The 15,577-nt window shown below is 32.8% G+C and overlaps 2 protein-coding genes across 2 annotated transcripts; both read left to right on the top strand.

Moving 5' to 3' along the window:
* The first annotated feature begins 1,217 nt into the window (after positions 1-1,217).
* Positions 1,218-7,307, top strand: LOC118038762 (ubiquitin-like domain-containing CTD phosphatase). The gene is made up of 7 exons (XM_035045175.2): positions 1,218-1,548; positions 3,603-3,747; positions 5,266-5,380; positions 5,445-5,508; positions 5,981-6,146; positions 6,276-6,577; positions 6,957-7,307. The coding sequence occupies exons 1-6, from the start codon at positions 1,274-1,276 to the stop codon at positions 6,519-6,521; spliced, it is 1,011 nt and encodes a 336-aa protein (XP_034901066.1). The 5' UTR covers positions 1,218-1,273; the 3' UTR covers positions 6,522-6,577; positions 6,957-7,307.
* A 3,545-nt stretch (positions 7,308-10,852) lies between these two features.
* Positions 10,853-13,882, top strand: LOC118038732 (COBRA-like protein 6). The gene is made up of 6 exons (XM_035045146.1): positions 10,853-10,856; positions 11,048-11,157; positions 12,245-12,695; positions 12,788-12,941; positions 13,092-13,357; positions 13,569-13,882. The coding sequence occupies exons 1-6, from the start codon at positions 10,853-10,855 to the stop codon at positions 13,847-13,849; spliced, it is 1,266 nt and encodes a 421-aa protein (XP_034901037.1). The 3' UTR covers positions 13,850-13,882.
* The last annotated feature ends 1,695 nt before the right edge of the window (positions 13,883-15,577 follow it).

Raw genomic sequence — 15,577 nt, 5'->3', positions numbered from 1 at the left:
TGATATAGACTCTCGTTTTTTTTTTTTTTTTTTTTTATATATTTTAAAAGTGTTTTTAGAAATATTTTTTTTAAAAATTAATATATTTTTAATATTTTCAAATCATTTTAATATACTAATATAAAAAATAATTTTCAAATAATAATAAAAATATTATTTTAATATATTTATAAAAAAATACATTTTAAAAAATAATCATTATTATTCGATTAAACACCCCAAAATTCATGTTTTGAGTAACGGTCAAGGAGCAGAAATTTCTTCGAAGGTGAGTCAAGCTGCAAAGCGCGTTCCTTCGTTGTGCCCAAGTGGTCCCACAAAAAGTGATTGCTGTCATCTTTCAAGACATTCACTGAAATTTCTTAAAGCACATCGAGAAGCATATAAATTGTCGACCACCTCAACTCTAATTGTCACATATAATTCAGTTGATTTTAAAAATATTTTTATTTAAAAATATATTAAAATAATATTTTTTTTATTTTATAAAAATTATTTTAATATTAATATTAAAACATACAAAAATTAATTTTAAATAATTATTTTTTAGATTTTCATCAACGGAAGCACCTAAGTTACCAAAATTTATCTACAATTATGCCTATGAATTCCCTACCTTGCACATTTTACTAATATTTACTGTTTTTTAAATAATTATATTTACATTTATAATTTTACTTCAAATTTAGCTTCTCGCTTTATAATTTGATAATGTTAACACCTGTTTTGGATTATCATTCCGTTTATCTACTATTTTATTTTACTAAATATAAATAATATCTTTTTATTTCTTAATTAAAAAACTTTATGATATATAAAAATGTATCCACGACAGAGCTTTTCATAAAAGACTTATGTTATCTCCGGAATTAAAAAGAAATTAGCAAACAAGAAAAATGAAGCCTTGATAAATATTTATTTTAATTGTTATGATTTTTTATTAACAAAAAATCATTGCTGCATCAAAATAATAAAAAGAGATTTTTGACAAGAGAAATATATGTATATATTTAAGTTTAAATCATTGAAATTTCTTAGAACAAATATTTTGATTATTACAAAATTAAATAAAAATAGAATTTAGAAATCACCCATGGCATTTGGCAATGCCTATTTACCTAAAACATGATAGGTCAAAATATCAGATTGACAGTGGAAGATTAATGTGCCACGACATCAAATATTTCAGGGGCAAAAACTGTTATTAAAAGGGAAACTTGAAACCGGAGATAATCAGAGAGAAGGAGAAACCCAAAAAGAGAAGGAAAAAAAAATGGCTGCTTCAGCTTCTGCTTCTGCTTCACTAACCTCGTCGGCGACAGAAGAGGAGATAACACTGACAGTCAAATGGAGCGGAAAGGAGTACACTGTCCGAGTCTGCGGCAACGATTCAGTAGCCGAGTTGAAGCGCAGTATCTGCGAACTCACCAACGTTTTGCCGAAGAGACAAAAGCTTCTTTACCCCAAAATTGGTAACAAACTCGCCGATGAATCAGTTTTGCTCTCTCAATTACCAATCAAATCCTCTCTCAAGATGACCATGATCGGGTAACTCTCTCTCTCTCTGCATATCGAAGACTAAACAAAAGTTAGTTTCTTTGTGATCTATGTTTGTGTTTTTTTATGGGTTATTGCTGATACTGATTTTGTTTTGATCAAGGCGTTTATTTCTTATGTTATTTGTAAAAGGGAGTAGTTGTTGATTCGGAATTTCCTATGGAAAAGACAACATGTTTGTGTCTGCATTTGTCTGTGTACATCGAAAGAACTAAACTTTTGTCTAGGTGGGGCTTATGTTTCATAGCTCAAGAATTACTTAGGGTTAGGGCAAGCAGACCCCCCTGGACCCGGTCCCAGTTCCTTACATTTTAAACAGTTGATCGTATTTTTGCAATGGTGGAAATTCTTTTGTGCTTTCTCCCTTAGTCAAAAGAGCTTTTACTGGATTCTTCCCTGAAGGTTAGGGCTGAATTTGCAAGAAAACTATACTCCAGAGCATTTCGGAATAAGTATGTTTTCGAACCCATTCGGTAAAATTCAAAGTGTATGTTCCCAAGTGAATTTCAGCAGTCACTTGTTCTTATTCCACATGCTAATCATTTTGAACAAAAAAAAAAAAAACTTTTTTGGTGGAATAGTCATGTTGTGTATAATATCTTGACTCTCAATAGTTACATATAAGTCCAGAGAACATAGACTCGGATTCCTCTTTCTCAATGACATCCCACAATCAAGATCAAGACAATTGGTTGAGTCTTGTGAAACCATTTCATAGAAGTCATTGATATCCTCTTTTTATAAAGCAAATCGACATCGATTCTTGAATAATCCACATCATTTCTACTCAGGAATATCAATGAGCCTGATTATTGAGATTGCTCAAGATATCTTTTTAGCTTCTAAAATCTATTTCTCAGTTCAAGATCTCTCTTACTGCCTGGAATGAAAGAATTAGTAGATCTGTGAATGGGATAGGGTTATGAACTTATAATCTATAATCAGCTGAATATAGATAGTAAATTGGTGAGGAAATTGATGAATAGGGCTTTTTGTTGAAGAAAATTTGATAGGTTCGCAAGAAGTACTCACGAGGATTTTAAAATAGTTGCAACGTTAACCAAATTACTTATTGGCATCCTTTTGCATTGCAATAAAAGAAGTTGTTGTGTGGTATCGTGTCACGAACAAAGCACTGGAGGATAACAGGTTCTTTTTCAAAATAAAGCACCAATCTTATTTGGTACTTTATAAAATGGTCTGATTCTCACAATATTTTGGAGACACTAAGCTTCTCTGAATACTTATTTTACCAATCCTAGTCAAGAAACCAGTGATAGCTAAATTTGATTAATCCCACTCCTTGTCACATGATTTACTGTTTCTGAAACATGATTGCTGGTAGGCTCTAGGCCTGCTGGAGGTTGGAGTTGAACATGTAAAGCTTTTCCTTCTTTCTCTTTTCCTTTTCAGTTTCTTTTATGTTACTTTCTTGGTACTTGAGCCTTCTTCAATTTTAAGGTCTTTCACACTGAACTAATATCTTATAGGCAACATGTAATGGTATTATAGGAAACTTTTTTTTTTTCTTTCAGCATAACACATAGCAGTCATTTAAACCCTAAATTAGACTGTTAACATAAGCAGTGGCAGAATAAGGGAGCTTATCATCTGTGATGCAGAATGTGTAGAATGTAACTATGTTAACTTCTATGAATCAGAATGTATAGTGTACGCTGTATAGATTATTCAATCTACAGAGAAATTTAGTACATTTTCATAGCTTCAGCATTTTGTCCCTGGCAACTTGTTTTAAAAAATTGGTGGAAGCATAATGCATAATATAAATTGTACATCAGTACATTGGAATGGCATTTCCTTCTTCCCAGTGTTCTATAGGTTGAATTTTCCTGACATAAAGAACTTGCTATCTTAAAAAAAGATAAATTCATCAACGCATTTGTTTAAGCTTGCAATGACTAGGAGCAGTCTGCTACATCAACATCAACATCAACTTTTATTTATTATACTGAGGTGCCAGTCATACAAGATTATTACTCTTTTAGTTTAATCACATTTGAAATGGATATTAAATTCCACTACAGAACTGTTGAAGATGATATTATCGTGGATCAAGTGGACTCTCCAGAGATTGTTGATGATTTTGAACTTGGGCAAGATGAAGCTGTTGATATTAAAGATAAGGAAGTCAATAAGCAGAAACTGAGGAAGCGTATAGATCAATTCAAGGTCAGCTTTAAAAATTTCATAGTTAATAAATTATATATTGTTAGTTCATTAGGATGGGATGTAATATCTATTTGCATATATGTTTTGATTTTGGACAATCACTTGCGTAAATGATGCTTTATCTGAGATTTAAACCTTCCTATGATATTTGTCCAAGAAACATCGTGTCAAAATATTGGTGCCTTTGCCATTCACCTTATCCCAGAGCTTGATGAATCTCCCAATGCCTTTTTTTCTTTTTCTTTTTTATAATTTGTTTGTGCTCATTTTCTCCAAATGCATGCCTATGATCAACTAGCCCGTGCCAGTGTAGAGATTGACAGTAAGGATGCCGCTCAACCTTTTCAAACTGGCGGGACACTAAAATAGAAATTTTAGTGATATAAGGTGCTGAGTGCACAGATAGATTTTGTTTTTTTTTTCTGAACCTCCTTACGTAGTAAAGCTGCAGGGACTTGCAGTGGAGCTTCTCTGTTGCATGTGCCACACAATTGGAATGCCTTTTGTTTTAATATTTTTGCCTCTCAAGGGGGTTGTCTTCCTATCCTTTTATAGGTGTTGTTTTGAAAAATATCTGTCCTAGTAAAAAAACAAGGGGAAAAAAGCTTTACATGAAGGGCTCCAAATGTGTGATCCTATTTTTCAGATGAAATAAATGGTAAAAGCACGAGACTACTTGTGGAATCAATATATAGAGAGTTTCTACTAGCTTTTCAATGTGCCATATACCACCACAGCTAAATAGCCAATTCGTCTTTGTTACCAACATTAGAGCAGTTCTTCCTGTCTTTCTGCTGCCAATTTTTTTATAGAATTGATAACTTTCATTGTTTTATATGTTGCAGCCCTCCTTTTTCTCATGATTAATCTGGTAATCTTATATCTGAGAATCGTATATATCTAAATGCTTCTTGTCAGGGTTATGTGCTGTTGGTTTTTAAGTAATAAAAGTTGATTTCAAGTGCCTGTTGAAGTTCTATGAAAACTCTTCCATGGAACTGCCATTTTCTCTTTAGTCAGTGACTGCAAAATTTGATATGAATATTTTTGATTTAAAACAAAAGGATTTAATTAATACCTTGATTGCATGTGTTTAAGTCGGTAAAAAATTTAATAAAATTATCTTTGCCTTTGTACACTATTCCCATTACATCCAGTTTTTGGAAGAGGAAGAAAATAAGGATTTTTATGGAGTGGCGGGTCAAAATGTCACGAAATGGTATATGTACAGTGTACTTGTCATTTGGGCTTTATTTTGATGGAAGAATGTTGCCTGATAATTGGAGTACCCTTAATGTTGTGGTGAAATGTTCATCTTGCTGCTTCATGAGCGGTGCCTGGTGCTTTGTGTATTTTGTAGCCAAGCTGTTGGTTACTCCATGTTTTGTCACCATTAATTTTCTTCTCACAGATGATTATATGTAGTGCCTATTATGTATCTAATCACAAAGATTTGATGCTTTTTTTCTGCACAAAGCTTGTGAGTAATGTCAATGTTCATTGCCTTTTGATTTGTAGATTGAACTTAAAAATCCATGTCGTCCAGGAAAGAAACTGCTTGTTCTGGATATTGACTATACACTGTTTGATCACCGATCCATAGCAGAGAATCCACTTCAACTCATGCGACCATGTGAGTAGTAGGTTGTAGCAAGATTTTTTAACAATCACTTTTCTAATGTTCTTATCTTCTGCAGATCTTCATGAGTTTCTCACTGCCGTTTATGCAGAATATGACATAATGATATGGTCTGCAACCAGGTCAGATCCTCATTTTACTTTTTTTTAGTTTCTCTGTGCTGGCTTTCTGCTTATCTTCCACTCCCCAGCCCCCTGAAATAAAGTGATGTAGAATTAGTTGATGAACTCATGGACAGAACTCTCAAGAGAAGCAATCATGTGAAGAACTCAATTTATTTGATCAATCAATATTTGTAACGCTACTTATTGTCTACGTAGAGTGCATATTTATTGGCACCAAAACAAAAAGAAATAGGAAATGTAAATCCTAATAGAGAAATTAAAACATCCCTATAAAAATAGGAAAACCTACTGAATAAGAAATAAACTAGATTCTTATTTTAACTATTAACTATTAAATAGTGAATATTAATATTCCTAAATCATACTAAAGTTTTGAATAATTATACAACATAAAATTCCAAAAAAAATCAAATATTAATGTCCATTGTTGTCTTCATTCCCCGTCACTACCTATCCCTCTTTTCTGCAGCATGAAGTGGGTTGAATTGAAGATGGGACAACTTGGGGTCCTCAACAATCCTAATTACAAAATAACAGCTCTTTTAGATCACTTAGCAATGATTACAGTTCAATCAGACTCTCGTGGGATCTTTGACTGCAAGCCGCTTGGATTGATTTGGGCTAAATTCCCAGAGGTGCAATTTTAAGATGCCTGCATTATATTTTCCGCTGTTTATATTTGTTGCCTAAGAATCCCGTTCCCATGCTGCAAAATCTTGAATTGCATCGTTAGTTGACATACTGATTTCTTGTTTGCTTTTCAGTTTTACAGTTCAAAAAACACTATAATGTTCGACGATCTGCGAAGAAATTTCGTGATGAACCCAAGAAATGGTTTGGTAATCAAGCCATTCAGGAAGGCTCATGCTAACCGGGATAATGATCAGGAGCTTGTGAAGCTCACACAATACTTGCTTGCCATTGCAGAGCTTGATGATTTAAGTGTCCTGGATCATAAAAGCTGGGAGTTCTTTGCTGAGGGCAATGCTAAAAACCGTAGGCGTACCTGAGTGACATTAACAAATTTTGAAACTTTAAAGTTTGCTGCTTCTACCTTCCTTTTGAGGTAAGTACTTTTTGCTCTTTTGTAATTGCTTTTCTTCTCTGTCAAACCTCACTTGTGATTGCCACCACGAAATTATCTGTAACATTGATGGAAACTCATTCAGGAAGGGGAAAAAAGATGATGAACCTTGCTAAAATGCAAATTATTTCTTCAGGGGAAATTCAAAATGTGTTGGAAAATTTATGGCTAACTATTGATCATATACATACATATAAGAACTGAATAATACTAACTGGAAGTACTTTTGGCAACATTATAAGAACTTTTGTACATAAAAACTGAAAAATACTAACTGGAATTTAAAAATTTTAAAGCACTCAATTACACAGTTGTTTGTATTGATATACCTTGTAATTTCTTATGAGATCTTCCATTTCAGGGATTCCAAGGTTGGATTCGATGCAGATATAGAGCTTATGGCCAGCCTGTTTGTGTTCCCTTCTTTATTATGTAAATGACAAGAATTGAACTGTCTTGGGGAATGCTTGGGAATTGTTTGAGACAGTTTAAGAATTCCTTGCCATATTCTATCGAAACTCTCCAGGTAGTCCCAAGACTTCCTCTTTATTATGATGTGATTTCTCAACGTGGGTGCCAATGGCCTGGGTTAGCTCTAGATATTACCCTGTGAAACTTGTATGGTAGGTAGTAATCGAGTAGTTCTTGTGTGATGGAAAGATTTTTAGATAACTGTGCATGTGTTTGTGTGTGGAAGGATGCTTTTTTTTTTTTTTTTTTAATTATGTATTTTATTTGATTTTAGTTTTCCTTTCTTCCTTGATAACTTGTTTCCTTTCATTCAAAGAAACCCTAAGATGCATCAGAGTTTGCAATAGCCTAAACAACTGCCCGGAGCTTCCTCTGTGTAACTACGTTTATCAACCTTAAACCTAACCTGTTTGGCCATCTCATGAGTAGCTCTGCTAACATGATCCTGTAGACATGAGTGGAAGAACCAATGCAGCCCACCTTATCTTGAACATCAATGGCAGCATAAAAGTTGAATCTCACCATCGATTCAGACAAGATGGCTGTCCTTTTTGGATGAGCTGGAAGGCTCTTTTTCACAAGCTTGCCAGCAACCTTATGCTTTAAATGGCTCGACAGGTATGAGCAGGAAGGATCCTTTTCCACAAGATTGCCACCAACCTCCTGCCATAAATAGCTGTATTGAGTACTGAATTATATTCTTAAGGATCCTTTTTCACATGGTTCGCGATTCAGACACTTGTACTCTTTACCAAGAAGATTGAAGTGATAGTGATTGCCACTCGAGTCTTGCCTGCGGAGTGCATGGACATAATTGCTTACATAATTAATGAAGTTGCTAATAACATCATCACTTCTCTTGAATATTTAATTAAAAAAATGTCAAAAGAAAAGAAAAATGGAAAACTCTTAATCGGTGCAGACTAGAGGCAAGGACATGGGACAGAAAAGCCCCCCTGGATTAAATGTCCAGATGTGTTTTTAAAATCTATATTATAATGTATCAAAACACACACGCACGCCTTTCTTTTATATTATTTAATATATCAAATATATTATAGAATTCCGCTATAGCTCGGTAAAAGAATGTGTCAATATTACCAATATATTTTATTGTATCATGATTTTTTAAATTAAGTAATGCAAATATGTTTTTTTATGCTTATGAAATAAATTAAAATATATATGAATTGATAAATTAAAATTTTTATTGATATTAATTAATTATTAACATAGAAAGCTAATCATGAGTGTATAAATATTTAACCCTGGATTTTTCTTTTAATTTATGTCTTTTTTTTCTTTTCTTTTTTTAATCTTAGATGTGTTTTTTACTAAAAATAAATAAATTTGATTTTTATAAATATATTATACAAAATATTTTTAGGCCGACTTATCTTTTCTTTTGTTGATTTTTACTCTACTATTTACAATTGATTTGATTGTGCTCCTATAAAATAGTAAAGTTTGATGATTTAATAGCCAACTTATCATTATTTATTTAAACAAATGTTCGATGTTATAGCTTCAATCACTACATTAATATATTTTAAATTCAAGTGTAAATCATACACTTTTGGGTCTGGCAGGCTAGACTCGCACGCTTGGTCAGCTACCAAAGAGCCCATGTACGCTTGGGTTGAATTTTTGTTTTATTTATTTTTAATGGAGCGGATGACATGTCATTGATGTTTTTATACATATACTGGATAACAAGTTATCCACTTTGGCAAAAGATACTCATTCGTTGTGATAGACAACTTTTTGCTGATTGTAATAATTTTTTATCACCATCAATGAATGAAAAATCGGGTTTCTAGTTTGGAAAATTCAAAAACTAATTTTTCAATTTGTTTTCATATGAAAACACCTAAAAAAACCTACAAGCCTTAATAACCCCTTTTACAACCACAAAACAACCTCTAATCCCTATTAAAATAACCCAATAAAAAAATTTAATATCTTGATGTATTTCTTTTAGCATTATGAAAGTGCAAAATCACATTCACAAAATTCCCTTTGAAATCTAGCTCTTTGATATCAAAATCATTTTTTTTTTTGGCTGAAATGTCGATAATTAACTTTTTTTTCTTTAATTTTTTTTTATTACTTTCTCTCTCCTCTCTCAACTCTGAAGAAAACAAAAAGTTTTGGATTAAAATATGAAATGTTAAAATTTCAGGAAATGAACAATAAATAAATTGAAAAGAATATGGAGTTGTTTTGTTTTGCTTGTTAAATTTCTTAGTTATTTTTATTTTTTTCTAATTAGTTTAGGAAATTAAATATTATACTTAATAATTTTATTTTTCTTAGTTTGTTTAAAATTTTTATTGTTTTTTCCTTTATTTCAAGTTTTCTAATTTGTTTCTGATGGCACAGGACTATTCATATATGGCTACCTCGAGGAGACTTGTGGCTGCTGTGAGAAATCAGCATCAGTTCTAAAAGCTGGTGGTTTAAGACAACAACAAAAGCGATCGCCCCACCGAAGAGAATATTAGAAAGGTCTAACAAGGCTGCAAAAAAAAAAAAAAAAAAAAAGAGATGGTAATAAAAAAATGATTAAAATGCAATGTAAACAAAAAATTTCTTAGTTATTTTTATTTTTTTCTAATTAGTTTAGGAATTTAATATTATACTTAATAATTTTATTTTTCTTAATTTGTTTAAATTTTTTATTGTTTTTTCCTTTATTACAAGTTTCTAATTTGTTTAGGGTAGTTTTGAAGTTTATTTAAGGATTTTTATATCTTTTTTAATAGACTATTTGAAGAGTATTACACGATAATAATATTATGAATTAGAATTTTGTGTGATAACTCTTTTCGAATTCAATTCTTTCTTTCTAACCAATTATCTTTTTATTTATGTTTTCATCTGTGTCAATTATATATTTTATTATAAAATTTCTATTTTTTAAAAAAATATTCACAAAAACTAAGACAATGATAATTTTATTATAAATTAATGAAACACCAAATAACATAAAACGGGTTTCGTAAATCATCTCTTATGTATACAATACTACTACATTGTCACTTTGCTTGAACCATCAAAATTCTAAAAATGTTACGTGGGAAAATACAAGACAATAAATATATATAAATATCAATTCTGAAATTTATTAAACTATATATATCAAAATTCATTAAACAACTAAATCCAAAAATATTTACAAATATCAATACTGCAATTTATTAAACTATATATATAATAAAAAATAATTAAACAATTAAATTTTTTTGGAAAAAAGGAGGAAATAACAAAACAGTGCAGATTCCTTTTTTTTTTTTTTTTTTTCATTTTTTAACAATAAAAATATATAGTGCAAAATTCTTAAAAGCAAGTGCATTTCCCTGAGACCCAAGCGGCAGCCAAGTGCCCCAGAATATAACGCGTGAGCTTTGAATGTATCTATCTATCTCTCTTCACAAATCACAGTGCATGCACAGCCCAGCACTCCCTAAATTTAGCCATTTCCAAGTCCTTCTCTCACTCAGCATTAATTATAATTTTATTTCTTTCCTTTACTTGTTTGTCTTTTAGAGTTTTAAGCCAAACAATCTATTTTTGAGACACAAAACAGACTGACTAGACTGCTCCATTTTCGTTTATTTCTCTCAAACCATACAGACTGTGAAGAAATTAGCCACTCCCTGTGTGTTCTTGTGGAAAAAAGAGAGAAAAGATCTGTTTCTTTGTTCGTAGGAGATATATATAAAGAGGAGTTGATTTTCTTGAAGGTTTTGAATCTTTTGTTCATTTTTGTTCGAGTAAGGATTAATGGGCATGGCTCTTGATTTTGATCTTCTTCTTCTTCTCTCTCATTAGCTCTATATCACCTTCTTGTAAGTACCCTCTTTTTAATTTTCCAACATAGTTTCAAATCTCATTATTTCTTTCTTTCTTTTTTAATAGAATCTTATGATGTTGTTGAGTTTTGCCAATCAAGAGCCATGAATGTTTCAATGAACTGAGACTTGGTGAATTTCAATGGAATTTGTGCAGATGGGTTTGACCCACTTGATCCTTATGGCAACATAACCATCAAATGGGATCTTCTTCTATCGACTTCCGGTACAAATAATGTAAGCTGTGGATATGTTTTCATTATTTTCTAAAATATTTTTTCCCCAATATTTTGATTTTATTTTTGTTCCCTTTTCTTAACATGTTATTCCCTTGTGATAATATATGTATGCTGTTGTTGGATTAGAGGCATTCTGGTTTTCCACTGTATAAGATTTTTCTATATTTTTTTTCCATTTTTGGATAATTTGGAATCCTAGAAGGGAAAAGGAGAAAATGTAGTTTAATTTTTTTCCAAAAGTTTTTCAATTACTTGTGTGGTGTTCATTGAATCTCATCCAAGAAAAACTATTGTTGTTCCATCATCCTTGCGATTTTCTTGTAAGAAAAAAACTGATTTGTAGAAAAAGCAGGAAATCCTAGCACTATTTTTCTTGTTTCTCGACTAGCAATAAAGAAGAACAAACTACAAAGTGCATGATTTACGTGTGATAATCTGAAACCTGAGAGAGAACTGCTGAGCCAAGTACAGTTTGTCTGCTTCTAACATGGTCTGGTGCTTGTGGGCTCTACCAAAATCTTAGACCTTGTTGTTTAATTCTGTCCAACCATTGGTCACCATGACATCACTCAACAGACCAGTTCTGTCTTAGGAGAGAAGTGTTCATATCCAATCCAAGATCCCACCAACGAGCCTCAAATAATAAAAAATATAATATATTGCTTGGTATCATGGTAGAAAAATATATTTATTTTTTTAAATAATTTTAAATATTAATAATTTTTAAGACAATAAAAAATAACCTTTTATTTTAATTTTTTTATTTAAAAATATCATTACATCATCATCATGATCATCTTATTTTTCTAACTATTAGCATCATGACAATGTCTGTCATAATACTACCATCATTATTATCTTGATTAGCTGTCATTATCATTATATTTTATTTAATTTTTTATAATTATTTTTACAATTATTATATTATTATAATCACTTATCCGCCATTACAATTTACAACCATAACAATAATAACTATAAATTTAGGATTACTATAACTCTTGTCATTACTATTAACTTAATCACTATAAATTTTATTAATTATATGCAAATCGGTCTTTGACATTTGTTTTCTACTCTTTAAGCTGATGGTATCAATTTATAACTTCCAACAATATCGCCATGTGGAACCACCTGGCTGGAAATTGAATTGGGCATGGAAAGGCAAAGAGGTGATCTGGTCAATGCAGGGAGCTGAGGCTACTGAGCAGGGAAACTGCACTGAATTCAAGGGATCAACCCTTCCTCATTGTTGTGAGAAGGAGCCGTTCATTGTAGACCTTCTTCCCGGAACCAATTATAATGCCCAAACCCAGAATTGTTGCAAGGGAGGTGTACTGTCATCCATGAAGCAAGATCCTTCCAAGTATGTTGCTACTTTTCAGATGGCTGTTGGAGGTTCTGGCACCAATTCCCGATTTATAATGCCGGAAAATTTCAATCTTGGAGTTCCAGGCTATAGTTGCGGGGGTGCAGTTAAGGTAGAACCCAGCAGGTACACAACAGACGGAGGCCGGCGATGGACACAGGCTATTGGTAATCACTCTCGGAACTTCACTACTTTTTCCATGACAATAGTTTAATGCTTTCATCTTTTTTGTAAATTTCCCTGTTCTGTTTTCTTGAAGCGACATGGAATGTGACCTGCATGTACTCCCAGAGTTTAGCATCACCTACACCAAGATGCTGTGTTTCCTTGTCTGCATTCTACAATCAAACTATTGTTTCGTGCCCTAGATGCAGCTGCGGCTGCCAGGGACAACCTGGAACAAAATGTGTAAAGTATATCTCCCCGACGTTTTTTAACATTTTTTCTATCATGTGTAGGGCTTGCTTGGTAACACACTTCAAAAAGATTTTAGTGTCTTGAATTTGCAGATCAACTGATCATTATTTGTGTAGAAGGGAATTAAGCTCTGTGAAAACTGGCAGGTATGGTGAGACCCCGCCATTGCTGAAACAAAATCAAGATCCAACACCTGTAGTAAGGTGCTCAGAGCATATGTGCCCAATAAGGGTGCATTGGCATCTGAAACAAAGTTACAAACAATATTGGAGGGCTAAAATGACAGTTACAAATTTCAACATCATGAAGAATTATTCAGAATGGAACTTGGTGGTGCTCCATCCCAACCTGCAAAGTTTGACACAGGTTTTCAGCTTCAACTACGCACCCCTCAATCGATACGGATATATCAGTAAGTTGCTGCACAAAGCTAGCTTCTATCAGCAAATATATTTATTTTTATATCTCCATGTCTGTTCTTACAATCAAATATGTTTTTTTTTTCGTTTCTGTCTCTACTCTTTTTGTCTTAAAGACGCTAACGAGATGCAAACTTAGCCCGCATTCAGCAGTTGTCATTATATCATTAACTGTGTTCTGACATTAAATTACTATATATGCAGATGATACTGGGATGTTTTGGGGGCTTCCGTTTTACAATGACATTTTACTACAAGAAGGAAAGAATGGGAATTTACAGACTGAAATTTTACTACGCAAAGATCCAGAGATTTTTACTTTCAGAGAAGGGTGGGGTTTCCCTAGAAAGATTCAATTTAATGGTGATGAATGTGTCATGCCTCCACCGGATGAATATCCATCGCTGCCCAACAAGGGGCTTAGTGCCTCTGCAACCACACCTTTCATAATTCTTTTCTCTTTGTTTCTCGCATTTATGCTCTAAAATTGTCTCCACATTAGTATTTGTTTTTTGTTAGATAAGCTCACTGCCATTGTTCAAAAGAAATAATTTTGAGATTGTGGTTTACTAGGTTACTATGGTTCGCTATAAACAATTCCCTCGAAAAAAAAAAATTACATGGTGAAACGCACTCATGATATAGATTTGCAGCGCACAAATGTCAAATTATATTTTGGTGGTTAAAATTAGGTTTATTACAAGAAAATTAGCATATAAAAATATAAATACTTATAAAAATAAATCCATGGTTAAATTGCGATATTTACCGATGAGCTACGCCATCACTATACCTCTTAGTATATACCGACAAAAATAATTCATTGATGTACATTGAGAGAATTACAATGAAAAAAAAAATAAAAAAAATAAATAACATGCCATTTTACAGAAGGTATTATCGATGAAATAAAATTGTCACTAATATCCATTGGTAAAGTCATTGATAAGACTTAAGTTAAAACTCCTTTCACTGACATGCATGAACCATTTATCCCGTTAAAGGGACTCTTCAATGGTATTAAATTTAAATAAGGGATCCTGATTTGGGACATGACTTGTATAGAGAGGATGTTCACTACGCTGCCATCATCTACTAACACCTGATGTACTTTGTGGTTAGATACAATATTGGTAATGACAAAGGCGTCATCATGTGGAAAAGTCACACCTTCCCTATCTTCAAGAGTATTAGCTTGTGCCATTGATCCAGCAGTTTAGCAATTGTGAGGACTTGCTTTGCATGCTTCCTCTCTCTCTTGTTAAAGTCACCTCTTGCCTACCCTTAAATTCACATTGATCTCGAGAAGAGTCATTGCACATTGACCAGGCTCTTCTTTTTTCTGTTTTGGGTGAGAATCCTTCTTTAGAAACTAACAAAGATAACCATTAGCTATCAACATTTCAATTTCTTTTTTCAAGACATAAGAATCTTTGGTGTCATATCCTCTGTCTTTATGAAAAAGACAACATTTCTTGGATGTGAGGGTGTTGGGAGAAGGCTTCAGGGGTGAAGGATATCGAACGAACTCCTTGCCTTGGATGATTGCAAGGACTTGATAAGGGTGGTGTTTAATGGAGAGGTACGCATTTTGGAATAGCTTAAGCGTTTCCTCATTGGTTTCTTCTGACCCCTCTTAGGATCGTTGTCTCTTCTGGAAGAGAGATTTTTTTTGGTGAGCGACCTCGTTTAGAGGACCTATTTAGCTAGTTATTCCTTGGGCATATCTTATGCATCCTCCTCGTGCGACTCAACGTATCCTAATGGATCCATGAGCCTCTCTCGCCAAACCTATGTGAAGAGCTGGTCGAAAGGGATGAGATGATTACACAGCTTCAGAGTAACTCCCAAGACCTACAGAGTGCAACCCTCATGACTGGCTAGGGCATTATAACATTGAGAGTCCTCCACATGCTTCCCATAAGCCCCTCTGGATCTTACCCAAATGATGAACCTTTTTTCTACTAGGTTTGTTCATGTCTTATAACTGTTAAGTTATAATTGTATCTTGAACACATTTAGTAAGAAAATGAGAAAGAGAGGCAGGGCATGTATTTAGGGTTAGTATTTATACCTCAGTTTATTATATCAACTGAGTTTTTTCATTGTTTAGTTCGGTTTAGCTTTTTCAATTTCTATCATCTAAAACCCACCGATATCTAGTCAAAGAACTTTATAAGATTTTCCAGTTTAATTTTTTAAATAAATTTTTA

The sequence above is a fragment of the Populus alba genome, chromosome 4 (assembly GCF_005239225.2).
Source record: "Populus alba chromosome 4, ASM523922v2, whole genome shotgun sequence".
Lineage (NCBI taxonomy): Eukaryota > Viridiplantae > Streptophyta > Magnoliopsida > Malpighiales > Salicaceae > Populus > Populus alba.
The sequence above is the reverse complement of the archived record's forward strand: the minus strand, read 5'-3'. Positions and strand labels throughout refer to the sequence as shown.